Source organism: Manis javanica, chromosome 11 (assembly GCF_040802235.1).
Source record: "Manis javanica isolate MJ-LG chromosome 11, MJ_LKY, whole genome shotgun sequence".
NCBI lineage: Eukaryota > Metazoa > Chordata > Mammalia > Pholidota > Manidae > Manis > Manis javanica.
The window spans coordinates 112,615,666-112,642,883 of NC_133166.1; the positions used below are offsets into that span (position 1 = coordinate 112,615,666).

Below are 27,218 nucleotides of genomic sequence, written 5' to 3' on the forward strand. Positions count from 1 at the left end.
ATTCCCGATGTTCTGTGACTGCCCACGCTCAGAGGGCAAGCCCTAGGCCCAGCTGACAGGGGCCTTTCCCACCACTTCTCTGATGGAGGAGGACGCAAGCAGGGAGTCTTTAAAGGGACGCCTCATCTCCAGCAGCTCTGGGCACACAGGCTGACCATGTGGAGGCCACGGGCTGCACAGTAGCAGAAGGCAGCTGCATAGGGTCCTAGGAGACAGGGGCAGGGGGGGAAAGACGGGCAGGGCGGGGCCTCTCCGGGTTAGGCCACGCCCCTAACCGCAGGCTGGCGCTTGGCTCTTGTTTCCTGTCGCCCTACGGAGAAGGGTGTGGTCCGGGCCGGTGCAGCTCCGCGCGTGCGCACACAGCACTCGCGCGCCCCTCCTCGCGGGGTGGCGAGTGAAGATCGAGTGCGCAGGCGCCCGCCGGGAACGTGCGTGCGTACGTGCGTGCGTGTGTGTGCGTACGGCGTTGGAGGGCGGGGTCGGCCGTCAGCTGACCGTGGCGGCGGTGGCCTCCCGGGGAGAGCTTCTGGCGTCGCAACTCCGTAGCCGAGGGAGAGTCGCCTGCGCGTCCGCGCTCGGCGGGCAAGGCGCGGGCGGGCAGCACCATGGCTACCACCGTCAGCACGCAGCGCGGGCCGGTGAGCTGCGGGCGGGGGCGGCGGGGCGGGGTCCCACCGCGGCGCCCCGGACGGAGGAGGCCCCCCACCCCACCGGTCTCTTCATAGAGGATTCTGCGCTGTTCCATAAAGTGGGTCCCCGATGGAGGAGACCCCTGTGCTTCGGTTTTCCCCGCTTGGGGAAGGATTCTGGACCCTGAGCTCCCTGAGCTCCCGGCGGCCACCTCTCAAACCCTGTTTTTTCATTCCCAAACGAGAGGTGGGGCCTCGGGAACCGGGGAGCCCTTCCAAGCCCCCATTCCCTCCTTCTGAGAGTCCTGTCGTCTCCGTAGCTGCTCTGCCAACCGGGGGAGCGGGACGGAGGCCGGGGAGGCCCCCAGCAGCTCAGACCGCAGAGGGCGGCTGTCTGGGCAGTGAGGTTTACCGGCAGGTCCCCGAGCCTGTGCCCCTGAGCGGGAGAAGGTGGCCCTGTTTCCTCCCGCGCCTTCCCTCCGAAAGCCGGACCGAACCTGAGGCCCGCGCTTTCTCCTGACAAGGAAGATCCCTTTCTACCCAGCGTCCTTCCTGAGTGTGAGGGGAGGACCCAGGCTTTGTTAGACACGCCCTTTGGGCCCAGCTGCTCCTTCCCAGGGCTTTGAATGGGACCTGACCGCACACTTCTAACACGCTTCTTGGGGGAATGGCCCCTCAGTGGCCGGTTTCTGGATTCCCTGACGTTCAGCTTTCCCATCTTCCCTCCACGGTGAATTACGGCAGCCTGACTGTCAGCATGCCTGTTTCTACACACTTGGTTGATCAGAGGAGCACGGGAGTTGAATTAGTGTTCCCTGGGGTCCAGTGGGTGCAGTGGCCAGGGAGGGCAGCCCCGCACCTGGCCTGTCATGGGTCTTCCACCTCCTGGGAGCTGGGTGCCCTGGTCCAAAACCTCGCTGGTGGCGTGGGACTGCGTGTAAACGTGAGATGCAGGGCCAGTGTCTGGCAGGAAGTGAGCACCTGGTGGATGTTAGCTGTCCTGATAGCGAGGGGACATTGAGTTCTGACTGCATAAAGCTGGGGCGGCTCACACTGAGCGATGGGAGTACAGAGCCCACAGACCTGGTGTCCGCGCTGTCACAGTGCCTGTGTTCTGACTTTCCATGTGGACTGTGCTTCCTGCATGTTCTTCACGGAGTTGTGTGGCCTGTGTCTTTTGTGTTGGTGAGCAGCACACTTGGACCAGCTAGTGTTTTAGGGGTGCTCCCTGTGTCCTGGAGATGTGCAGTAGCGTTAGGTCTGGGCTGGAGATGCTTAGGAGCTCCAGGAATGTGTACCGAGTGCAACCAGGGCACGTGTGCCCTGCTCAGCCAGTGTCACTGATGCCAGCATTGGGGGCAGCCCCGTACAGTGAACAGCCTGGAGTAGTGCCTGCTGTTGGGACCTCACAGTGTGGCATGCATGACCACACAGGTGATTCATGGTGACAGTCCGCTCAGGTCTATAGGTGCTAAGAGATAGGTGTAAACTGTGACCTGCCCTGGACAGGGACTGGGGTGAGTTAGGTTCCTGGAGGAAGTCCCGTGTCACCTAGGACTTGAGGGAGGAGCAGGAGGTGTGGCGTGGGCACAGAGGGGCAACCACAGCATACAGTCTGGGAGCTGGGATGGCAGGGCCTGTGCCTGTCTGCCAGAGTGGCAGGCATGCCAAGTGTGGCCAGGCACAATCCAGCTGGGAGGTCTGCAGGGAAGCAGGGGGCTTGGCCTTTGAGTTTTATCTGTAAACTATACTAGGGTGAACTGTAAGCTAAGCCAGCTATAGTAGTTTTGTTGGAAACGTGTTTGCCTGGCGCACACCTCTTTAGTTCCCACCGCCCTCTGCCCTTTGGTTAGGCAGTACTGGCAGGGGGATTTTGCCAGGTATGAGAGCGTGCTGGAGGAAGGCTTCATTCAGCCAGAGTGCATTGGCTGGGCCTTGGCCAGGCCCCCATCTCCCGCTGTGCTGCAGGCTGTGGAGGTGTTGGGAAGCAGGGTGCTTGGCTTGGAAACAAAGAGGTCTCTCTCTGCTGGGTGTGCCTGGTGGCACTGCTGAGAGGGAGCCCTCTGCCCAGGGCAACTCAGACAGACAGAGCCTGGACTCTCCCACGGAGGCTGACCCTGAAGTCTGACCAGCAACCAGCCCTCCCACTCTTACAGAAGGAGGCTTGGGCAGAGTAGTTGGGAATGGGAAGAAAAAAGAGGGGAGCCTTTGTCCTGGGCTGGCGGGTGGCTAAGACGGGGTTGGTGCAGGCTGGCCCCCCGCACTGCTGCTCTGTGCTGCCTCCATCCTCTAGAGCCAGTGGCTGGATTTCAGACACCTGGCGTTTAGTCTTCAGGATGCCCCTCCACCCCCACCCCCGAGCCACTGAGGGCTTCCAGCGCAGCTGTGTTCCCCACCTGCAGCAACGCTGGTGTTTTGTGATGACAACCTTTGTCCACTCAGTGTTCTGTTCAGTCCACAAGCTGTTAGAAAGCCCCGGGTGCCTGTTGGGAGTAACTGGGGGCCCCTGTCCTCACCATCACAATCTGGGGGAGGTTTGCAGCACACATGAGGGTGCAGTGGAGGCCCAGTGGGAGGCCGTCTCCGAGGAAGTGGTGTGCCTTCGGCCACTCGCCCTGCCTTTAGACCTGTCAGATGGGTGGGCCCTCCTTTCTTAGCACTGCTGCCCCTGGGCTCAAGGTGCCTGTGGTCACAGTGGCGGCTCATGGCCATCTGGTCTGGTTGTCAGTCCTGAGCGACTAGTCTCACAGGGGATGTTTGCGTTTTATCGCATGTTCCCTGCTCATTAACTGAGGCTGTTGTAAAGGGCTCCCTGGTTGTGCTGAAACAGGCATGCACGGGAAAGGCGAACTGAGGCCAAGTTTCTCCTCTTGTTTCCAACATTCGGAGGAAGGAGCTGATTTTCTTTCTAGGCTTGTGTTTGGTGGTCCCTTTTCAGGGGCTACCGTGAGCCCGTGGGTTTCCCACACTCATATCTTGCTCACAGGGACAGTCTTGTCCTGCAGCCCTTTCCCGCAGGGCGCGGCCCCCTGCAGCCGGTCGGTGGTCCCGTTCTCTGGCCCCTGTGAACATGCACCTGGGTCCTTTAAGGCTGAGTTAGTGTGTCTATGTTAGAGTTGCCGGATCTTTCCCAGGTACAGTGGCTGGCCGCACAGGGCTCTTCCTGCTCACTTTAAGGAATAATTTACCTGGTGCCCTTTGTCCATTCTTTGGCTTGATGTCTTTTTGAGCGTTGCAGATTGGCCTGTCACCAGCAGCATGTAGCCAGGTTTTGGGAGTCACATCTGTGGCATCTGAGTGTGTCTTCCAGCTGGCGCTGAACGCTTTATATGTGCCTGCACACATTTCTTTCTCACATTTTCTTTTGTGCTTCTATTTGTCCTAGTTTTGTTTCATTTTCTTTCCTTACCTTCTTTTGGACTGATTAAATACAGGGTTTTTAACTCAGTTTTTTCTTTTCTACTGATTTGGAAAACACACACTGTGTTTTTGTTCTCTGTGGTTATCCTAGAAATTTTCACACGCAGACCTGAAGATCTGAGGTTGGCTGTTGTGTGTACCCCCCTCCTCCGGTGGATGCACTGCCACTCCTAGCACCCCGGCTTCCCCTTTCCTGGTGCTCACACCTCCCGCTTGGGGATGCTTTGCTGTTGCTTCCAGTTCATCTTTTAAAATTTCCTTCACTGGCATACTTAGCTTGTCTCTAGTGCTTGTTGTCTGATTCCTGACAGTCTCTCTGCTGTGTGTAGAACTCTGGGCTGCTGAGGAGGCAATGTTGGCATTCTGTTCTCTGGTCCTTGCCTGCCATCTGCATCCTGAACATTCTGCCAGTCCTTCCAGCTCACTGCTGCTCCCCATCGTCGGTGGATTTAAATCCATCAGGAGGCTTGGTGAAGTAGTGTGAGGACACTTAGCGCTCCAGCTTTCGGCCAGGTGTTTGCCGTCTGTGCCTCGGTGTCCTCACATACAAACCTTTGTTAGGCCATTTGTGCGAGGAGCATTGAGCCCACGCAGCCCCAGGCCTGGCCCACAGGGAGTGTCTGCATGCAGGAGCTGCTCAGTCCCTAGGAAGGATTTCCATTTCTCAGAAACCTTGTTTTTCCTGGGGCCACCCTGCGTGAAGCTTTCGGTGCACCATTTACCATTCCACCTGCTTCCCACCCTTTCTTCTTCCACACCCGCTGGGTGATGGGAGCAGGGGTTGTGGACCACCCAGGTGGGGGGCGGGGGGTAGGGTGATTGCTGCACCATCCGAGGGCCCCAGGACCACCTGCACTTTGTGTTCTAAGTCATCTTAGGTGATGGGAAGCTCCGGGGAGTTCTAGGGCCCTCTGCACACACACAGGCAGGTGACAGCACCCCTGGCTGCTGAGGCTCCTGCACTTCTCACAGGCCTCCTTCCTGGACTACAGACTCTTGCATTCACACGCCTTGCTGTCTCCCTAGAATGTGCTGGACATCTCCCAGAGCAGACCCTCCTTCCCTCGGACCCTACCGTGCCTTCTCCCCATACTCAGGCCAAACCCTTGGGATGACCTTGCGTCCCCACCCCTCAGGACACCCTACGTGCTCTGCCTCCAAACCAGGTCCAGAACCTGGCTTTTCCCCAGCCCTTCACCGCCTGCATGCCAACACCCGCTCGACTGGTCCACCGGCTGCCACACCCGGCATCAGAGCTGCTGCAGGGACAGCACACCCGCCTCACCTGCCCTGCCCTCCTTACCTGCCGCCCCTCACCTGCCCCCTCGTCACCTGCCCCTCCTCATCTGCTCCCCTCACCTGCCTCCCTGGCCCCTTCCTCACCTCTCCCCCTCCTTACCTTTCCCCTCTGCCCACTCCTCATCTGCCCCTTCCACCTACCCCCCCCTACCTGCCCCTTGCCCCTGCCTCACCTGTCCCACCTCCTTACCTGACCCCCTCATTGCCCCCCTCACCAGCATCACTCACCTGCCCCTCCTCTTTTTCCCCCTCCCACCTCTCTGGGCCCTTCAGTGGCCTTGAGGTCCCCCATTTCAGGCCACCTGTCCTCCGCTCTGACTTCTGCTCTTCATACACTAGCTCTGTGCAGGGGCTCTTCCCCAGGCCCTTCCCCAGGTTTTCCATGCCCGATGCCTTCATACCGCCAGCCTCGCTCGGTGCTCTGGTGGCGCAGCAGGCAGTGGGGGAAGTGCCCCAGTGCCAGACCTTCTCTTCCGATTGCTTTCTTCCTTTCTCCCATTTCAAGAAGGAGCAAGGTCCTCGACAGAGACGGAGGAGGGGGATGGGTACTGGAGACTTAGGTAGAAGAAAGTGTGGGCCATGGGCTGGTGATGTGACCAGGGCGTCCGTGGGTGCTGTTGGAATTGACAGAAAACGTAAGTGAGCAGGGGCGAGTCCCACTGGCCCAAAGGCAGGCCTGCTGGTGCGTGGGGGTTGGTGCTCAGTGTCCGAGAGCCTTCCCCCTCCCTGTCGTGCTGTGTGCAGGACCGGCCTTCTGTCAGAGCCACCATGGTGCCGCCAGATCCACGTGACCCCTCCTCACCATCCTGGGTCTCAGCCCAGCGTCCATTCCCAGGTCACTCTATGGCCAGGCATTTCTCCTGGGCCAGACCAGGACATGCGCTCCAGCCCTGGGTGAGTCCAGTGGTGAGTCCCCTTGTAGGTGGGGCCTCAAGCCCCTGAGACAAGTGGGCTGCAGGGTCACTTCCTCCAGGCCCAGCATCCCCGAGAGCTCCTGACTTGACCTGTGAGGCCTGCAGCCTGCTCAGTCTTGACCACAGCAGTTTCTGTTCTGTTGTGCCCTGTCCCTTCGAGCCTGGCCTGGTCCAGCTCCCTGCTGTGGCCCCAGCTGCGCGTGTGATGCCGAGGCAGGGCCTTGCTGATAACTCTGGGTCCAGGAGGCCTCTGTGTGGAGAGCCTGGGTGTGGCAGGGGCTCCAGATCCTTCTCAGGCCTATTCTCAGCCCAGATGATGCTGACCCCAGAGGCTCCCTGGAGGGCAGAGCCAGCCATAGGCTTCCCGCGGCTGTGGCCCTCTCCTACAACTCTGTTCCTTAGCACCTTGCTGCTCCTGTGGGGGTTCTTGGGTGTCACACTGTTACAGAGTTCATGGAAGGTAAGACACGGAAGCTCGGGTGTGGACGTGCACAGGAGGTGGCGGCGACCGGGCCTGGGTGGACCAGCGCTTGTCGTTCGGTCCCTGGTACTGGTGTGCGTTGGGGGAACTGCCTGAGAACTATTAGTTTTATTTTTAATCCACAAAGTCATCCAGCCCATGGCTAACTGTGTCAAGTGCTGAAAGAACATGTAGCAGTTCGTGAAAGAACACTTTCTCTTATCAAGCCAAAGGTAAACATTATATTCACTAAAAACATTTTTTAAGAAAGGTATTTTTTCAGATGTTTTATTTTTGCTGCAAAAGTAACAGTTGAGTGAGTTTTCAAATTATTGATTGTTACTGTTGTTTTCATGTACATACATAATTTGAATGGGTAATCTGATATTTTATAAATAAATAAGTTACATTCAAAGTTGATCAATAAATGTAGTTGGAAACTTAAGTGTGAATAATTTTTCAGTTTTAAACCTAACTTGTAACTTAAAAATATTTCTTAGTTATTCATAAGCCTGCATTAAAGAGGAAGCCTTATACTTGCTCTTTTTGTGTAGAATGCACAGTTACACATAGTAGACATGAACAGATATAGTACATCTGCTGTATTGAAGTTTCACTGGGGGACAAAGAGGAAAAGCCATTTAAAATGTTCCTTCAAGGGACAGAAATGAAAGGCAGGCGGGTACCTGGCTGATGGGCTCCCACTGACTGTGGGGGCCAGTTGGTTGGCAGCAGAACAGCAGCAGCAGAGGCCGGGAGTGCCTGGCGGGGGCCGGGAGGGTTCGCTGCGTGCCTGCTCAGTTTCTGTGTGCTGTGAAACATCAGCGTGGGTGGTGAGTGCGCAGGTGATAAAATGAGCAACCAGACTCTCTTTCTGTGCCAAAAGTAACATCTGGACTTGAAAAGTGCATTTTAAATAGAACCAGTTTTTGCAAATCTTCGAGTGGTGGGAAAGCGCACTGCAGGGCAGTGGCTACAGAGGGCATGGTTGTCAGTAGGACAGCTTACTGTGATTCTCAGACCGTCCTGTGGCTACTTTAAGAAATAGGGAATTGTTTTTGAGACTGTGTTTAAGATAGTTTATAGAAGTAGCTTTTAGTTTTAAGAAAAGTTCAGCCCTAGAGAGTTCAGTCTCGAGTGTTGGTTTCTTAGGCATTTGGGGCATGAAGCCTCTGGTTTGCGCGTTGCCCACGCCTTCCCCCTCCATGCCGTGGCTGGCGTGCGGGCTCCGGGCCATGGCTGAGCCTGGGCTGGTAGGCATTACCTCTTCCCCATCACTGACAGCAAGGCAGCAAGCATCCTGCGTGAGCGCTTACGTGGAGGGCTTCCCAAAGCGGGCTCGCTGAGTCTTAACCAGGGACTTAAAATTGTTAGTGTTCAATTTATTCATCTTGTCAGTGTCAGCCAATTTATATTAAAAATGCAGTCCATTGTTTATTACAAGGGAAGTTGTCCTCTTTCCCGTCTGAGCATATATTTTGACTTAACTACTGAAACATTTTCTCCATGGTGTGGTAAAAATGAGTTTTAGGCTGAGCCCCGGGTTCTCAGTATTGCTGTTTACTGACGACATCCTCCGGTGTGGCCACGGAAGTGGTAGGGCTTGCATGGGCTCCTGGACTTATTGCAGTGAATGACTTGCTAACTGGTTTTGTTAGTGGCTGTTTAAGGCAGCAGCCTTCCTCGCCCCATGGTTCCACCTGAGCAGAGGTGGCGGGCCTGGAGTGGCATTGGCTGGCTGGCTGCTCCGGCAGCGGCAGGCTCGTTGCACAACCGGCAGTTTGTTAAGCATAAGGTCTGAAGCTCTGTGTCCTTTTCTTCCCTTTTGCTTTTTGTTGTTACATTGAAATTTTTTCTGATAACACTGCATTTTGGAATAATTCTGGGCTTAGGGACAGTCCAGAGACTCCCCCATGCCCTGCTGCTCACATCTCACACCACCAAGGTGCATTGTTGACAACTAAGCCTGGCTGTGGTATGTGACACCTACCTCCAGATTTTGTTAGATATCCCAGTTTTTCTGTTACTGCCCCTCTGTCATAGGGCTCCACCCAGCACCCCACGTGACATTTACCCGCCATGTCTCCTCCATTGCCTGCACTCTGGGACTCTCTCTCATACTTCCCTTGTTTTTCTGGAGTTTGACAGTTTGAGAACTACTGGCCAGGGGGTCTGTAAACTGCCCCTCGGCTGGAAGCAGGACCACAGGGGTGAAATGCTCTCACTGGGCGTCTCAGGGACCTGGCGTCTACCTGGCTGAGCTGGTGTTAGCCTGTGTCTCCAAGTTCTGTCTTCCCATATTCTGTTTGCACTGGCAACTTAGGTTGTTAAAACCCACATTGCGTGTTCGTAATTTTACAGTTAAACACTTGTTGAAGTCACACTAGCTTATCTGACCTTTTGATACAATTTCCTTCTCCCTCATTAAAAAGCAGGTGTATTCTCATTCACAAAAGCTTAGACAAGTACAATAAATAAAAAGGAAACGGAACCCCGAGAGCTCCCTTCCAGTGACAGGGACAGAAAAAGAAACAGAGATGACGAGGGAGACGTGAGAGCCCTCCCACCCCCTGTCTGAGCAGCGGCGCCTGCCACCCCCTGCTGCCCCAGCTGTGCATGCCAAGCCACCACAGGGCCTCCCTCTGAAGGCAGAGCCTGCTCCCCTCAGGCCTGAGCTGAGCAGTGACCCTCAGGGTGAGTGGCAGTTGGTCTGTGTGCGCCAGGCCCTTGGATCTGGTCAGCGTGAGTCTTTTCCTGCAAGATGACGCATTCATGGGAGCAGACAAAGCAAGGGTGCGTGTGGGTGAGGCTGCAGGGTCTGTGGGTAGTTGGCAAGGTCACTTGGAAGAGGTCTGGGTGGGAGAGCATTTCCTATACACCAGGGGACTGACAGTTGGCTTCTGTCATTTACCTGGAAGCCCAGAGCATCTCAGCCCTCCTGGAGGCGTGTGGCCTACCAGAGGTCCCCACCGGGCCTTCTCAGGGCTAGCCCTGGGGCCTGCTGGTAGCCTGTGTGGCACACCTGGGGGAGTGCGGCCTACCACCCCCGGGAGGGCACTGTGCTCTTCTCCTGGCAACCCCAGGCCTCTGGGCACCTGCTGTTCCCCAGCAAGCCTGCACTCAGGGCTCAGGCCCTTGGGCTTGCCCCCGGCTGGCCACTGAGGTGCAGAGAAGGCATGAGATGCTGTCCTTGTGGGGGCGTCTCCCTGAAGGGTACGAGGGTGACCCTGGATGCCACAGTCTGAGGGAGTTAGGTGCAGGCTTGGAGAGGAGAGGAGAGGGGAGGGGAGAGGATGGGAGGGGAGAGGAGAGGAGGGGAGGGGAAGGGAGGGGAGAGGAGAAGAGGGGAAGGGAGGGGAGAGGAGAGAAGAGGAGGGGAGGGGAGAGAGGAGGGGAGGGGAGAGGAGAAGAGGGGAGGGGAGAGGAGGGGAGGGGAGAGGAGAGAAGAGGAAGGGAGGGGAGAGAAGAGGAGAAGAGGGGAGGGGAGAGGAGAAGAGGGGAGGGGAGGGGAGGGGAGGGGAGGGGAGAGGAGGGGAGAGGAGTGCTCTTGCTCTCAGAGGCATGAGTGGGGCAGAGCCCCTGGGCTGGTGGCCTGGGTTGCCAACACTCAGCCGCTCTGCCTGGCCAGCTCTCCAGGTGATGTCTGCCAGCATGGAGCCTGGCATTGTAGGATCTCCAGGCTTACAACAGGAGGCGGGGCCTGGAGCCTGGACCTTCCCGGGACATTGGGAACGTATGCTGGGGGAGAAATGCTTCCCTTATGTGTGTGAGCCTAGCGGGTGCAGGACCTTGTGGAATCCTGCCGGATGCCGAGCCATCGGGAAGGCTGAGACCCTGCTGTTGAGGTGTTGACAGGTGCCTGAACGCCTCGCACAGCCCCTGGTGGTGGCTGTCAGTGGACAGTTTGCCAGAACTCACCGTGACACGCAGGTGTCCATTTAGCATTTCCCAAAACAAGTAGCCCTTAGAGGCCATCGGCTGGAAGTCTGTTGTGATGTCCTCCTGGGGTGGCTGAGGAGGATCCGAACTGCCTCAGGCAGCCCCGCCCTGGGGCTGTGGTGATCTTCGCCCCAGCAGGCCTGGCCTTGCTGTGGAGCGGCTGGGCGCCCAGCTCGGGGACGCAGCGCCCTCCTCTGCCCACCTCTGCTGGCCACCTTCTCCAGGGCTGCACCCCCACTTGGCTGAGGACTGCCTCCGCATTCCCCTCCTCTGCTCTTCCTTGGGAGACTTCGCTCCCCCGAGGCCCCTCCAGCTTGTGCTGTGTCATCCTCCAAGCAAGGCCTTTTGGCACGAGCCCTCCAGCCTGCCAGTGGGCCCCTGTGGCTGCTCCCTTCTCTGCAGAAGGGTCAGTGAGAAGCAGAGGGCAGGGTCCCTGTGGCCTCTTGTGTTGGTCTGCTTACCCGTTGTCCCTGCGGCATTCCAAGTCTGGCCTGGCGGGAGTCTTGAAGTGCGGCGGTACAGAGTGTTTTCCCAGTGACTTGGTATCTGAGGTTCTGGTTTCACCTTGTTGTGTGTTTGAACAAGTGTGTCAGTGCGCACAGCCTTGCCTTTGGTGCGGGGTACCTGGGAAAGCTGTCAGGAGGACATAGACAGTGTGTGAAACCAGCCACCCAGCCAGTCTGTTCAGAGCACAAAACCTGCTTTTAGTGTCAGGAACGTGCCGCGAGCCTTCTTGAGCCCTGGTTTGCACGAGGGTCAGCCGAGTGACAGAGTAAGCCTGTGGGAGGGCCGGGGTGCAGGTTGGAGGCCCCAGCGCCCCTCATTTTGTAGGTGCAGAGGCTGAGGGCAGCACTGCCTGCCGGCCAGCCTGCCCCAGCCGCAGCCTCACTAATGCCACCTTCTCTCTCCTGCTGAAGGTTTACGTGGGTGAGCTCCCGCAGGACTTCCTCCGCATCACGCCCACCCAGCAGCAGCAGCAGGTACAGCTGGACGCGCAGGCCGCCCGGCAGCTGCAGTATGGCGGCGCGGTGGGCGCAGTGGGCCGCCTCAGCATCACCGTGGTGCAGGTGGGTGCTGGCGGGAGGGCGGGAGCCAGTTGACCCGGGGACTCTGGCTGTCTTGCCGCACTTTCCACGTTTACAGATGTGATTTCTCTCATACCAGTTTTTCCTGAAATGTGTATCTGATGAAAAGCGATATACTTGAAAAATATTGACCATTATTCAGGGTTCTGCCAGAAACAACGAAGATTATTAGTGATGAGCATCTGTTGGCGTCCCCTCGGTGCCAAGAACTGTTCATCCATGCAGATGGTCTCCTGATCCTCAGGGCAGCCAATGGGGGAGGTGGAGGCCCTGCCCATGTCCAGGTGTTGGGGGTGGTGGGCAGATAGGGCCAACAGCCCTGGGGTCAGCCCTACACCACGGTGCTGTCCGCCTGCATGTGCCCACAGCCTGCTGAATGGACCCCATGAAAACCAACACGCTGCAGGATGTAACATGGTTTTGGCCACTGGAACATTCTGTACAGCCATGAAGGAAAAGCCCAGCCCATGTGCCGCCCAGGGCCTCTCCCCAGTGTCCTGTGGGTGTCTGAGCTCTGACGTGCCCCCACCACAGTCTGCTGCTCCCGGGTCGCGGTGGGTGGCACCCATCCTTCTGGAAGCTCAGGCCTGTGTCCTGGGCTGCTCCCCAACACCGGCCTGCACTGGGGTCTGTGCTGAAGCTCTCTACTTGCCCTGCTGCCAGCACTTTGGGCAGCTAGAGCGCAGCACGGGGATCTCCCTGCTCAGTCCTGTGGGGCCTTCTGTCTGCCTCACCCTCCCACCACCCTGGAATTGCCCCAGAGCCCCCACTTCCCCCCTCCCTCAGGAGCACCCCATGTTCCCATGTGCTCTGCCCACCCCCCCGCTCACTCCCTGCATCCCCAGTGTGGTGTAACGTGCTAGGTGCCGGGCATCGGTGCATGTGGCTGGGAGAGATGGAGACGTCTGTCCCCGGCAGGTGCTGTGCAGATGGCATGGAACCAGGTGCGGGGCAGGCAGAGGACATTTCCTTGGACACCTGTGACGTGACTGAAGCGAAGTGTCAGCATCTCAGGGAGGCCATTGAGAAATGAAGGCCCGGGTGTTCTGTCCCCAGCAGCGTAGGGGCAGCAGGGAGGCCGGGTTTAGCAGGTCAGTAATGGAGCACACAGGGAGACACGTCAGCCGCAGGGCCCAGTCAGCATGCGGGCGCCAGAGCAGGGACTCAGCCCTGCTCTGGGCAGAAGGACCAAACAGGCCTTGACAGCTGCTTCAGATCAGTAAGAGAGAAAACCTTAGCAGTTGGGCAGGGCCGAAATAAGCCAGTTTTAGACTCTGCATGTTTTATGGAAAACAGCAGGGCAGTTTTTAAGGAGCTGGGGGCAAGGCTTACAAGTTTATGGCACAGCAAAAGGGTATATGAAGCTGTCGGAAGGCTAGCACACACCTCACACCACCTGGAATATACTCAGCCACCCAAGAACTAGGTCACAGGTCAGCAGGAGATACCCAAGGATGGGAGGTCTGGGCCTAGAAGCACTGCTCCCAGCTTTGGTCCACCGTATACCAAGTGGGTTCCTTCCAACAGAGAACAAGACACAGAGCACGCAGAGAACTGACAGGAGTGTGTCCCTGTCCTGGGGATGCCCCTTGAGCAGGTGGTGGGCAGGCAGCAGGCCCGGCAGGCTGCCCGGGGGCCCTGACAGGACAAACCCCACTGTATTACAGAGTCGAGGCCAGGTCACTCCTTAGCAGAAGCACAGCTGACCAGTGCCAGGACAATGATGTCAGGTCAGACCCCTTTGGGAGCCCTCGGGGCAGTGAGGAATGGACAGAGTAGAATGGGTTTGACCAAAATAGGGAAAATCACAGGCTGGGCGAGTGGGGAAGGAAGTGCATGCTTGTGGTGGGCGTAAGTTGATGCTTCTAAGTCAGGTTGGCCGACTGCATGGTCAGGGTCTGGCCATTCTGGTGACCCCACCCCACGACTGACGGTGCCACCTGCCTTCTCGCATAGCCCTGCAGTTGTTCACAGCTTGAGCTCTTGGGCTTGGATCTGGTCTGGCCTCAGAGGCCTCTCTGTGCCTGGGTGTGAGCTCCTTCTCGATGTGTGCAGGGTGCGGGCGCTGGCTCCCAGCCTGGCTCTCATGGTGTCCGTCTTCCCGCAGCCATGTGCTCTGCGTTTCCTTCACAGGCTGTGTTTGCCATGGTGTCCGGGCAGGCGTTGCCTCACCCCAGATCACAAGGATGGTCTCCGGTTTTTCCAGTAGTTTTATAGTTTCAGCTCTTACACTTAGGCCTGTAATTGCTTTGAGTGAGTTTGTGCTGACTGGTAACCTGACCCTTCAAAGCCTCTATCTCCTCAGTCAGTGTTCACAGCCTTTTCTCCCTGCAGTGCAGCCTGCCCGGCTCCAGGCTGGGGTCATGAGACACTTGGCATCTGGATGGGCTCCTCGGGCTTGGGGATGCATGACACTGGGATGACTTCCTGGGCCCTGCCCATGCTCAGCCACTGGGGACACTCCCTTCCTGGGGAGGGGACCTGCTGACCACCAACTGGCCCATGTTCTCTGTGGCTCCTGGCTGGGCCGGGACAGCCTGCCTATTTCACCCTCCCCGGCAGCCCCTCACAAGCAAATGTTGGAGAGGGAGCCGCTCCAGCAGGTCTATGAGCTCTGCAGTTACCCATGGGGTGCGTCCCAGTGGCTCTCTTGGTTCTGGGTCCCAGGAACAGTTACAACTGCCTCCCGGCAGATCCCAGCAGCTGGATTCCCACCCAAAATAGGCCGGGAGTGATGAGTTCAAGGGCAGACTATGGGTGAGCACGCAGCTCTCCCTGAGACAGGGCATTGTCTCTCTGACATGGGCTTCATTTCAGGCCAAGCTGGCAAAGAACTATGGCATGACCCGCATGGACCCCTATTGCCGACTGCGGCTGGGCTACGCCGTGTACGAGACGCCCACGGCCCACAATGGCGCCAAGAACCCACGCTGGAATAAAGTCATCCAGTGCACGGTGCCCCCAGGCGTGGACTCCTTCTACCTGGAGATCTTCGATGAGGTGAGGGTGGCTGCCTCAAGGGGCACACGTGGGTCCAGGCTGCTCCAGGAGCCTTGGCTTGGCTGGATGGCAAGGGACAGGTGTCCTGGTGTCCCCAGCAAGTAAGGTGTATCCATCCCGTGCGTGTCCTTTCCCATTCAGAAACGTCACCCCTCGCTCTGGGGATGGGTGTGGGTACATGCTTCCTCCCCTGCGCTGTGTGCATCCGGGCAGCCGGCTGGTCATGAGTGGGTTGGGTTTAAAGTGGGTCAGACCCCGTGGCTGGGTGGGAGTAGGGTTCCCAGGGGCATGCATTGTAGTGAGTTCACCTGAGTGTCCCTGTTCTCTGGGCACCTGTCTGGGGTGCCCCATCCCTCCGAGGCTGAGCCAGGGTGCCCGGGAGGCTCTGGACAGCAGGGTGAGTGCTGGAAGCAAGGCTGGGAGGCTGCCACACAGTCCCGCACCCTCTGCCCTCCCTTGCAGTTTTCTTCTTCCCTCTGCTGCCCTCAGGGTAGTAAGGGGTGTGTTTGGCAGGGAGGATGCCCCCTTTCCTCCATCTGCGCCCACTAGGGCACCCAGAGGTGGGAGGAGCAGCCCCCATCTGCCTGAGGGTGGGGCAGGGATGGGGCGTGGCCCCAGAAGGTCGAGAGAGGGGCAGCCCCTGCAGCGGTTTGCTGGTGAGGCTCTGGAGGGGGCCTCAGCAAGGAGACACCATGGGCATGGGGTCAGGCCACTCCTCCCTCCCTTAGCGAGCCTTCTCCATGGATGATCGCATCGCCTGGACGCATGTCACCATCCCCGAGTCCCTGAAGCAGGGCAAGGTGGAGGACGAGTGGTACAGCCTGAGTGGGCGGCAGGGCGACGACAAGGAGGGCATGATCAACCTGGTCATGTCCTACACGGTGAGCATGGGTGGGGGCCAGGGGAGAGGCGGGGCCTGGGAGGTGGGTGGGACCTGGGGCGGGGCCACAAGCTCTGCCCAGGACCCTCTATCTAGCAGGGGCTCTGCCTGCAGCAGTTCTGTTGAGGGAGCAGCTTTGCAGTGTCCCCTCTCCACTTGTGCCCGCAGCCCTGCCCATGCCCATGTCATAGCTGGTGTTGGATTGTCGGAGTTAAGGATGAGGCACTGCCTTCTGGGCTGTAGTGCAGAGCTCACTGCAGGCCAGTTCCTCAGGGACCCCCAGGACCCTTGGGGCAGCGGGTGGTGAAGGCAGGGTTGGGGCTGAGGCTCCGGGGTTCCTGCCATCTCTGTTGCGTCCCCCAAGTGCTGGTGGTATTGCTGTTTCAGCTTTGTGAGATGTGTCCAGCAGGTGTGAAGGGCAGAGGAGTGCGCGGTGTGCCCTGCGTGGGCTGCCCACCCAGCGGCAGCCACCCTCTCTGCTAACCCCAGCCCTTCTCCTCCCTCTTAATGCCAGGCTGTTTTGAAAGCAAGTCCCAGCAGCAGTGTAATCTTACTGGAAAATGTGCCACAAAATGCCAGTGTACTTAACTAAATAATTAGAATAGACTGTTGTGAAATACTATGGGTGTTGATTCTGAAATCTGTGCATAAATTCACGTCCTTGAACTCTGCTCTCTTTGGTCGTACCTCAGCCATGGTTCTGCAGGTCTGCAGTGTCCTTTAGCCCCAGTCCTTCACCTCTGATCTGCCAGCCGAGTAGTAGCAAGGGTGTCAGTGTGGGCAGGGCATTCGAAGATGATGGACAGGTTCGGTGGCCGCTGGACACTGTTGGGCTCCAGGCCCTGTGTTGCCTCTCGTAGGATGGTTTTGGTGTGTGGTATGTTTCTCTGTGATCACGTGATCATCTTTGGTGTGTTTCAGTCGCTGCCAGCAGCCATGGTCATGCCACCTCAGCCCGTGGTCCTGATGCCCACCGTGTACCAGCAAGGTGTCGGCTATGTGCCCATCACAGGTGCGTGCTGCCCTTCCTCTGCCTGGGCAGGTGGGCTCCGTGGGATGACGGCAGGGATGGAGGCATGTGGGGTGTGGAGTGCAGTGCAGTGGCTTAGTTTGGTCTTCATATGACAGTGAAGGTCCTTCCAAAAGCAAGGGTCTGGGGTTACGGTTGAGCTTTTTATGCATATGTAGGAAATACAATTTGTTTTTTCTCAAAACACAAATAAGGTAGGTTGGCACAAGTTGGTTAAGTTGAAATTTGTGGAGATATAGAAATGTAATTTCTAAACATTTCATATATGAGTTACTGTAAAAAGCTGATGTTCCTTGTGCTCTGATATCATCTCTCTCATGTTTATTTGCTTTATGAGATGGCAGTTCATGGCAGTGCAGCAAAATCAAGGTGAACTGTAGCTTTTGTGACTTATGTTTTCAGAATTTCATGCTGGCCTCTGGGTGAACCTCCCTTCTGGCTATGACAGTCACTGGACTCTGCCAGCCCACCATAAATAGCCGCAATGCCAGCCGGTAGATGAGGGGGTAGCTGTTGTCAACCTCTGGTCAGCAAGCAGTGTAAGACTGTCACCCCTGAGAGAAGGGAAATGGGGTGAGCCCCACAGCCAGTCCATCTCTGCCTGAGGCGGTGACTCTGCCATGGCACAGGGAGTGGGGTCCAAGTACTGCTCCACAGTGGCCACGGCCAGAGTCCAGGGCAGCAGAAGTGGCCAGGTTCTGTGGGGCAGGGCATTGGGGACTGGGGCCCCAGGATGCTCGTACTGAGGGTCTGCTCAGGGTCCAGGCAGCGTGCAGTGCGCCAGGGCTCCCACTAGCCTGGGCAGAAGGGCCTCAGCAGCACCGCAGCCACACCCAGCTGGGAGTCGGTGTCCCTGGGGCAGGCCTGCTCGGGACCCCTAGCCCTGACCCAGCCCCCACACATCTGTGGCAGCAGAGGGGATGGAGCTTGGAGGCGTGCCCCGAGTTGCAGGATCCCCACACAGGCTTGGAGTGTTTTCCCTATGCCTGAACTGCCCCTGGAACAAGCGGCAGCACTGCCAGGGGGATGGAGCTTGATTCCTGTGGGGCGCTGTCCTGCAGAGACCAGAGAGCCACCCGCCTTCAGGACAAAAGTGGACTGTAGAGAGGGACTGAGGGAGACGGCCCAGAAACTTAAATGGCTGTAATTCATTCACGGAATTAAAGTGGAGTGTCCCCATGAGCAGAAAGAAAGGAGTCTCCGTGGAGAAATGGAAACTACAGAACCCAGTGGCAGGTCTAGCTCTGAAAGCACGTGGGGGGACGCTGGAGCTGGAGACCCCACCACGCAGTCACGCAGAGCAGGTGGGCACCATCGCCTGCGAGGGCGTCAGGGTGTGGGCACGTCCGCCTAGGGCCTCCAGTGTGCTCATCCCCGGAGTGTGTGTTGGGTCAGCATGAGCTGTCCTGAGTTGGAGGTCTGAGGAACAGCGGCTGATAGGGCCCAGCAGGGGTGGGAGTGTCCTGGGGTGACCCACTGGGCAGCTTAAAACAGCAGGAGTCTGTGTTCTCCCACTTCTGAGGGCCAAAGTCTAAAATCAGGGTGATGGAGGGCTGGCTCCTGGAGGCTCTCAGGGAGGACCCTTCCTGCTGCTTCCGGCTCCCTGGGCTCCAGTGGCCCCAGGCTAGTGGGCTTGTGGCTGTGCCCCTGCAGCCTCTGCCTTCGTGGTCACTTGGCCCCTCCACGTGTCTGGGTCTCAGCTTCTTCTCCTAAGGGCCCCGTCCTTGGACCAGGGCCCACCTTGCTCCAAGTGGGTCTCGTGTTCACTTGATCACCTGCAAGGACCCTGTTTCCAAATGAGGTCCATTCCCAGGTGCCAGGTTACCACACACATCTCCCGGAACACATTCAACCCATACAGTCCCCAGTGCCAGAGTGCATGGGGTTAACGGGAAGTCAGCTTGCATAGGGGACAGAATTTATTGTTTTCTGGTCCCTATCCTTAGTCCCTTTGTAGACGCCTTCCGTCTGCCTGTGGGTGTTTACTATTGGGAAGGCTAGATTACTTTATGGAGGGAAACTTCGAGCTTTTCCTTTTATGTGCATTTGTAAATTTTGCAACAATCACGCTAAAATTAGTTTTAAGAAAGTTACAAAGGAGATAAACCTTTTCAAACCGTGTTGCCCACCTGATGCCCTCTGCTGACCCAGCCCCACCTCAGTTGTGTTTCCAGCGAACAAGAACTTCCTCTCATTGCCAGTACAGCCATCCCTGTCGGGCGTCGGTGTTGAGCCCTGTCCCTCTGAGTGCCTTTGGCTGTCCCCTGCTGCCCACAGCAGCAGCACCCAGGTTGGGGTCCTGTGCCAGTTTCCGTCGCCCACCTCCTCAGCCTGGGACTCGGGCTTTGGCCAACTTGGTGCATTTGGAAGGTGCAGGCTAGTGTCCTGTGGGGTGACCTGGCGGCTCCCCCTGAACTCAGGACGTTGCTGAGGTGGGCCCCATCTTCCAGGGCCTACTAGCAGGGCCCTGCCATCCCCATTGTGGTAGGGCCTGCCCCCTCTCACCAGGATGCTACTCTTTCTCCCATTAACTGACCCATGTTTTGTTCAGGAGGTACTTAGGACCATGGAGACGTCCCCGTTTCTCATCAGACCTTGAGTTTATTCCCAGGTTCCCAGGTAGCAGTTCTGTGTGAGTCTGCAGTTACAGCCTGTGCTAACATTTCCTCTGTCACTCATGGTACCCGGCCTTGGCCAGAGGGCAGGCTCTTCGCTGGGCTGTTTGCCCGGGCGTGTCCCCCTGTCCTTTGAGCTCACCTTGTGGTACCCTCCAGGCTCACGGTGCTCACCTGCCCACCGGAATCAGCCAGGTCTCCCAGGAGCCAGCTCCCGTTTGCCAGCAGAACGAGTCTCTGGGAAGCGTTCCAGCTGCCTGGTTATGTTCATGTTGGCTGTCTGGAGTGTTGACAAAACATCCTACTCTAGGAAGTCAGTGCCTGCCCTTCCCCTGGAGTGACTGTCCCTGAGGATCTGTGACGGCCACATGGCCCTCCCAGAGTTGTGCTGCCAGCAGGCTGAAGGGCAGGCCGTGGCCTGCGGAGGCGACACAGAGGCTGTGACCGCTGGCCAGCCGCATTCAGGTCCGTGTGCTTCCCCCTCAGATACGGCGCCTCAGTGCATCTGTCCCAGAGGGTCTGTGTTCCTCACTCACCTCCCTGAGAGCACTCGGCAGCCACCTCCCGTGGTTCCCTGAGGTTGTTCCAAACCCACAAGCTCGGAGTCTCGTGCTTCAGTTTGCTCTGCTGTGAAGACCTTACTTCCAGAATCTCACTGGGGTGTGTGCGTGTGTGGGTGCGTGGGGGAGGGTGACGGCACCCTCCAGGGCCCAGAGCGAGAGAGGAGCTCGCTTTGTGGAGGCAGATGGTTCCAGTGAGGGGGCGCGGGCGCTGGGCCGGCACCTCGGCCTGTGCTGACCCATTTGGGAAATGTGCCCATGCAGTGTTCAGAGTCCTCTGCGAGTGTCTCCACCTGGCACGCAGAGGTAGGGGACTGGGAGGTCTGTTTTCAGCGTCTCGCCAGCTTGGCCCATGGTGGGGAATGCTCCCAGGGCAGGCCTGGCTCCCGGGTGTCGTGTTCTTGCTGGCGGACTGGGGTGTGTGTGGAAGGCCCGCCTCTTCCCTGCCCCTCCACTGCAAGGGAGCACACACCCAGGGCAGCCAGCCTGTGGCGCCTCAGGCAGTGGGCGTCCACTGCCGGGGAGGGGAGCTGTCCTAGGCACGGCAGTGCAGGTGTGGGGTGTGTCCACGTGCCACGAGGGTCACTCAGATGGCCACTCTGGAGGGGACAGGCAGTCACGCAGCCCTGAACCCTCCATCTCACAGGGAAGGGAGGCTCGTCAGACCCCTTCTGTGTCCACATGGGCCTCACTTGGGTCCCCTTTTGTTGCTGAAAGGTTGGGGGGATGGCATGGTTCCCCTGCCTCCTGCCAGGTATGACCTGGTCACCTGATCTCACCCAGACTCCATCTCCTCACCATGACCTGAGCCGATGGCTGGCCTGTCAGCATGGCAAGGACCAAAGGCCAGGGAGTTGGCTGCGGAGGCAGGGCCCACAGGGCCCAGGCCCATCCTGCGAGGGGTGGTGTTGGGGCCCCTCAGCCATGCCTCTGCACCCGCCTCAAGACACCATAGGCCCTTCCTGCCAGCTGACTTAACGTCTGGCTGCCTTTAGGATCTTCTGACTTTAGAAAGGGCAGGGCAGGCATAGCCTATAGTCATTCCCAGCCTAGTGCCCCCACCTGATGGGTCCAGTAGGGAGGGTGGTCTGCTTTTGAAGTTTCAGGCACTGATGATTAAAAGCCACTTAGGGAGGTACTGAGTTCCCTGCGTCATCGGGCTACAGGCACTTGGACGCGAGGTGTGGAGGCAATAGGGTCACTGAGTGGGGCCGGGCTGTACAGCACTGGGCCAGGGGACTCTGTGTGGTTGGCATGTGGCAACGGTTGTCCCTGAACACCTGGCTCCTCAGTGCATCTGTCTGCATTTGCCATCCCGCATCCAACAGAGAGGGAGTGAGGGGGGCTCGGTGGTCGGTGGCAGCCAGCAGCTGGAGTGAGCATGCCCAGGAGACCCCCGGGGACCTGTGCGCGCTGACTCTGTGTGTTTCCACGAGCACTTCAGGGTGGCCTGCGGGGGCCATGACTGTTGTGCATGCTGTGCTCGAGGCAGCCTCACCGGGGCCGGAGGGGCCTGCTGGAGTGTTTGCCTCATCAGAGCAGGACCGACGCGTGAGCAGAGTACATTCTGCAACCTCTGTTGGAGGAAATGACAGCAGGCTTGGGTGTTTGGGTGATTGGGCATTTTGCTGTAGATGGTAAGGACTGGCCTGTGGGCCTGTGGTCAGTGAAAGCTGGCCCCTGTGCTGCAGACCCAGGGCCTCCTAGGGGACCAGAGGTGGGTGTGGGGGTAATCTAGCAGAGGCCGGAGGTCAGAGGACGCGGCTACTCACCCCTCTCCCGGGTGTTGGGGTGTCCGGGTGGTTCTGAGGTTGTGTTATCTGGGTGACCTCACCAGTCAGCACGCAACCTGAGGGCCACTCCTTGCACGTCAGCAGGAGGCGTCCTTGTCCTCTTTAGCCAGAGCCCACCCCACGTGCTGCTGCCATCCTGCCTTTCCTGAAGCCCGTCTTCTGCTTTCAGGAATGCCAGCCGTCTGCAGCCCTGGCATGGTGCCTGTGGCCCTGCCTCCGGCCGCCGCGAGCACCCAGCCCCACTGTAACGAGGAAGACCTGAAAGCCATCCAGGACATGTTCCCCAACATGGACCGGGAGGTGATCCGCTCCGTGCTGGAAGCCCAGAGAGGGAACAAGGATGCCGCCATCAACTCCCTCCTCCAGATGGGCGAGGAGTCCTAGGCCCCGCCCCCACTGCCGCGCTGGCCCTGCCCTTTGGACTTGCAACCCAGAGCCCCAGTGCGCGGGTCCCAGCACATCCCACAGAGGAGCTCGCATAGCCTTCCCCGCCGTCCATAGCCCGTCCCCGCCCTGTCTGGACGCATGTCGGTTTGGTTCCTGGTGGCCGTGTCCACCGGCAGCTAGGTGTGGGGGTGGCGGCTTCCCCCCGGCTTTGGTAAGAAAGAGCAGGCATGTGGGCCGTGCCTGTATGCACTCACTTCCCCACCACCTTGGTACACGTCTGCAGGCACCCCACACCCCAGAACGCTCTAGGAGCAGCCTCCCTCCGCCAGGGCCTCAGGAAGTGTCGGCGGCCTCCAGTGTCATTAATGGCACGTGGTTACTATACTTAACTGGGGTCGACCAGTCATTTTAAGGCACACAGGATCTCTTAGTAGCTGATTGGGGTTATTTTTAGAGCTTCCTAAAAACTGAGAATGCATGTCCTCTGCTCCATGATCCTTGCAGAACTGGGCACTCCTGGCGTCCGGGCAGGTGGGCAGAGCTGACGCCTCGTGTTGCTAGGCCTAGATCTCAGCGTAGGCGCAGAGCAAACCCGAGCACCCGGTGGACGGAGCCTGCCGCCCGCCGTCCCTGAGCAGGGCTGTCCTCCTCTCCTGGGTGGGACCCTTCATCTTCCCAGCCGTGTCTAACCAGCTTGGTGATGGGGTGACAGTTGATGGGTTGTTTGCCTCAACTTTGTCCACTCTTGCAACAGAACTTAAACGGGCATAAGTAGTGGGCATGGTCCTGTGTATTTGTTTATTAAAGGGTATTAGGAACTGTTGGCTCACTACCGATGTTGGTTCAAGGAAGGCTGGACACCAGTCCTATGGGTGGTAAAGTGGCAGTCAGGTGACTCCACAGTCAAGTCCTGAGAGGCTAGAGGATGTGCGCTGCATTGTGGACCGCACACCGGCCATGGCTCTGGCCACGGATGCACCGGACGGGACAGCGGGTGACGCGTAGTGAAAATCAGGAATTTGGCAAGTTTCTCCAAAGATGCACGTCGAACGCGTGTGCATGGAAACCCTGCCACATGCCTGTGGGCTGACAGCTCTGAGTCGCCGTCGCTGTTGTTTCCTCTGGGTGCTTGCCCGGCCTTCGGGTGTGCAGTCCTCCCAGTGCGGACACAGAGCTGGGGCCTGACATTTTGGACGTCTGCGCAGGCTGAGTGGTGAGGCGAGAGCTTCAGTGTCAGGCTTCTCCGCACACACAGGTGGTTCAGCTTTGGCTGGGAGATGCTGCTTGTGCCACCCTGGGGGTGTGGTTGTGGGCAGGCGTGCTCGTGGGTTTGCCCCGGGAAGCCTGGAGAGGGTGTGGTGGGCTGGTGGCGGCAGCAGGCGAGGGCAGGAGCCGTGGCATTGGCTGGGGTCTGTGCCCCTTGCTTGAGCACGGTGAGCCCACTTTCCGGCAGGTCACTCACTCTTGTTGCAGACAGTGGGATCTGTGCCAGTCCAGGGCTGACCGTGCGGTGGGGACCGTATCCTGCAGCCCGGTGGTCCCGGAGCTGCTCTTTACCGTACTGCTGCTGAGGCGCCTGGCAGGGCTGTGCTGGCAGCAGAGCGGTAGTTTAAGATGGCTCTAGACTTGCCGCACCCCTTATTTTCCTTCTCACGAGCACTGTAGTTTTTTAGTAGATTGAAGAAAGACCATGTTTTTAAGGCCTTTGCCAGTTGGATAGACTCCTCCCTCTCCTCTCCTGTTGCACTTCAATGCACTCGGGAGAGGCTGGAGCTGCCGAGGGCAGAGGTGGCGGCCCAGTGCGCCAGGCCTCTGGGGGTCATCTGCACAGCCGCACGCGTCTCCCGTGCGCAGGGCAGAGGCACACTCTGGCCTTGTCGGCGAGAAGAAAGGCTTTTGGGGCTGGTTCTTTCTCTTTTCCCTCCACACCTTCCTCCCAAAGGTCTGTGCCGCCTTTACAAACCCCCTGAGATGAGGTCTGCTCTGCCAGGCGTCCGTGGAGAGGATTCTCAGCTTTGTTTCTGATTACTCTGCTGGGGGTCCAGAGTCCACATTTTTCTTTGATTGTGAAATATATTTTTACTTTTTAGCCTTCTAACTTAATAAATGATCCGTATAAAAGTAGACGATTAAAATTCTCCAAGGAAAGTTTACCCTGTGTACCTGAGTATTTTTACGTTAGCTCAGAGTTTAATGCACTGATAAACTAGTTACAGCGTTATATAAATAAAGGCAAATCTAAAAAAATTAAAAATAAAAAAATAAAATAAAGACAAATCTAATAGCTAGATAAGAGCATTAGCCTGAAATTAGCCATGTCAACTGTGGGATATTGTTTTTCAACAAAAGTCATTGTCGTGGCCACGGCCATGGGTGTGAGGGTGCCACGTGGGTCCTGAGCCACTAGGGGTCTGTCCTGTCCTTTCTTTGTTACCATGTCTAACTTGTTCTTCAGGCTGTTTCGACTAGTAGTAAATACAGTGTGGGCGCAAGCATCTCTGGCCGGGAGCACCTCAACCCCACCTCTGGGGAGTCGGACCCAGGAGGAAGCCACCGGCTCCGACTGCTCTGGCCATGGTCACAGGCCCCACCCACGCCATGGCCCTAAGTTGCAGGCGCTACTCAGAACTTGAGGGAATGGCACAGGGGCGCCCCACCCATGGGAGTGGCGAGCCCCACGGGACCTGCAGTGCTACTCCAGGTGACCTTACTGCCCTTTATTCTGTGTTGGGAAACTTTTTTTCCCCAAGTGACTGAGAAAAGCGTGTCTGTGCTCACGGGATGCAAGCAGGACAGAGCGGCCAGTGCTGCCAGCAAATCCTGCTCTGAGTGCCTGCTGCGCGCCCAGCAGATGGGGGGCCGCGAGGTGGGGGCATGCACAGCGTCAGCGTCGGCGGGAGTCCGGCAGGGCCCCCGGGTGCTCAGGCAGCATTTGGAGGATACCCTGGCAGCTGGTGCCTTACACCATAATGGCCGGACACGTGCTCAGGGCACAAAGCAGAAAGGCTGGGCTGGGACAAAATTCATCCCTGACCAAACGAGATGCTCCCTGTTCTGACAGGGCCGATGGCCCAGGGTGGTCCTCGTGCAGGATGACAGGCAGGTTAAATGGGGCTGGAGCAGGGGCGCCTATGTTCTTTACATCTTTGAGGTAGCCCTGTGCTGCCACCCCATCCCAGCGCCATGTGGTTTGGTGGGCAGTTTGTCTTGGGGTCAGGGTTCCTCTCTGGCCCTTTCAGCCACAGAGCTGTTACCGATGCTGGAAGCAGCCACGGGCTTGTTCTGCTGGCGGCTGAGCCTGTCCTGATAAGGCAGCCCAGGGTCGGGCAGCCCAGGGCCGGCACGGAGACCTGTGGTCTGTAAGCCCCGGTTTGATGCGGCCTTGGCCGTGCTTTCTCCTGGGGCATCTCCTTCCTCCAGCGGTGGGGGCTCAGGCTGTCCCTGGGCAGCCCAGCCTCCTCCAGCCTGTGGTTCTGGTCTGAGAACTGCCCTGGTCCGGACACCAGTGGGGCCTGGTTTCCATCCCAGAGGCCTGTGATGTTCTGCTCTTCTTTCTTGTTCTATGAACACACATCTTGGTCACCGCCCATCCAGCTTTCCCCGGGAACCCCATGGTCTGACGCCTGTCACCACCACAGATGCCTGCTGCTTGGGGCCCTCTGGTGGCCCTTGACCTGGGTGCTGGCATCTGCTGTCCCCCACTGTCTCAGAGGACAGCTGCACTGAGGTCCACAGTGCAGGTGCCGCCCTGGTACATCCCCGGTGTCACCTCAGCCCTGCTGGGAACACAGGCTAAGCCTTTATTTACATCCTTCCTCGGCCACCTACGAGGGTCACTCTGGGGTCTCCACTCGGGACCACCATTGGTTTGCAACTTCCAGTAGCCAGCCTAGCAGTATGGCAGACCAGCTCCATGGGCACTTTTTTCCATGTCACACACTCCCCTTATCTAGCCTTCTGCTCTAGCCCCAGGCCTGCCACCGGGTCCAGAACTTGCCGAGACCCCACCTACTCTAGGAAGAAGCCTCTATGGGGTCGGGCAGCAGGGAGTAGGCCACGCCAGCCTGCCCTGTGGGCCTGGGGGTCCGAGGGCCCCTCCCAGGTCCAGGGCCTGGCTTAGTGGGGGACACCTCAAGGGCAGGTGCATCCTTCGTCAGAGAGCTGCCCCCTGGCTGTCAGTGCCCTCTGCCTTCGGGTGCCCAGGAAGCCCCTGACTGGCAGACAGACCAGAGTACCACCGCAGTGGTTCTGGGCCTGTCACCGTCCCTGTGCCTCCTAAGTGCCAGAGGGCTGCCCTGCATCCCAGGAAGCGCGACCGAAGGCATCCCACGGGCCTGTGAGCACCTGTCGTATTCACGCCCGCGCGCTGTGCCGCTGTCACTGGGGCTGGTGTGCTGTAGTGCCGAGGGCTGCACCTCTCCGGTGCTGTGCAAAGACCTTAGTTTCCTTAGTTTTTAAGCCTCTGAGAGAAAATTCTGGCCCTACGTTTCCATCAGTGGGAGGCTGTGGGCTGGTCATCAGCAAACACGAAACAAACCAGCAAAATGAAGGAAACTGTGCAGGTCGGTTGTGATGAATGTATTGACTGGGGTTTTGCATGAAAGTTTCCTTCTGTGACAGAAGCACCTGTCGTTAGAGCCTCGGCTTGGGGTAGCCCCCCGGCTGGCAGGCCCTTGGGGGGAAAACATCAAACCTGACAATTCAGAACATCCTCTTTTTCTTGCTGATTTGTCATGTCACTAAGAAAATCACCTTCAATGCCTGTTAATTGTATGGTGTCGCCAAAATTAAAGCAATAAAACTCACTTAGGAGAAAATGGAGAAGTGGAAAATTACAATATAAGAGTCGCTAACTCAGCATGGAGGGACTGTCAGTCTGTCTTTCCTTTGCTGTACGATATTTATTTTGTGATTATCCTGTAGACATCTGGATTAGTAGCAGGCAGAGTAGACGCCGTGGCACAGCATGAGCCGTATGTGGTGCTTACGCTGGTCCAGGCAGGACGAGTCCGATGCCGACCAAAGGGTATCATGGCAGAGGGCCAGGTCTCCCAGGTGCCCCTCTGGGATGGTGAGGTGGGAACTCTGCCCTTGCTTCCAACCCACCATGAAGCTCTGTGCCCCCTGCTTCTCCAGTTATTGCTCCCAGGCCCCAGGCAGGTGGGTCTCCAGTTCCCGATCTCAGGCCCCAGGCAGGTGGGAAGAGT

At 58.0% G+C, this 27,218-nt stretch overlaps 1 protein-coding gene across 1 annotated transcript; it reads left to right on the forward strand.

Annotated features, from left to right (window-relative positions):
* Positions 1–453: 453 nt before the first annotated feature.
* On the forward strand, positions 454–24,164 carry TOLLIP (toll interacting protein). The gene is made up of 6 exons (XM_017675129.3): positions 454–638; positions 11,579–11,728; positions 14,564–14,746; positions 15,475–15,627; positions 16,548–16,638; positions 21,794–24,164. The coding sequence occupies exons 1-6, from the start codon at positions 606–608 to the stop codon at positions 22,006–22,008; spliced, it is 825 nt and encodes a 274-aa protein (XP_017530618.1). The 5' UTR covers positions 454–605; the 3' UTR covers positions 22,009–24,164.
* The last annotated feature ends 3,054 nt before the right edge of the window (positions 24,165–27,218 follow it).

Excerpts from the sequence above, each read along its gene's own strand:
- TOLLIP (XM_017675129.3), top strand. The coding sequence starts at position 606 with ATGGCTACCACCGTCAGCACGCAGCGCGGGCCG. Across the intron at positions 11,729-14,563 it reads TCAGCATCACCGTGGTGCAG|GCCAAGCTGGCAAAGAACTA; the intron begins GTGGGTGCTGGC and ends GCTTCATTTCAG. Across the intron at positions 15,628-16,547 it reads ACCTGGTCATGTCCTACACG|TCGCTGCCAGCAGCCATGGT; the intron begins GTGAGCATGGGT and ends GGTGTGTTTCAG.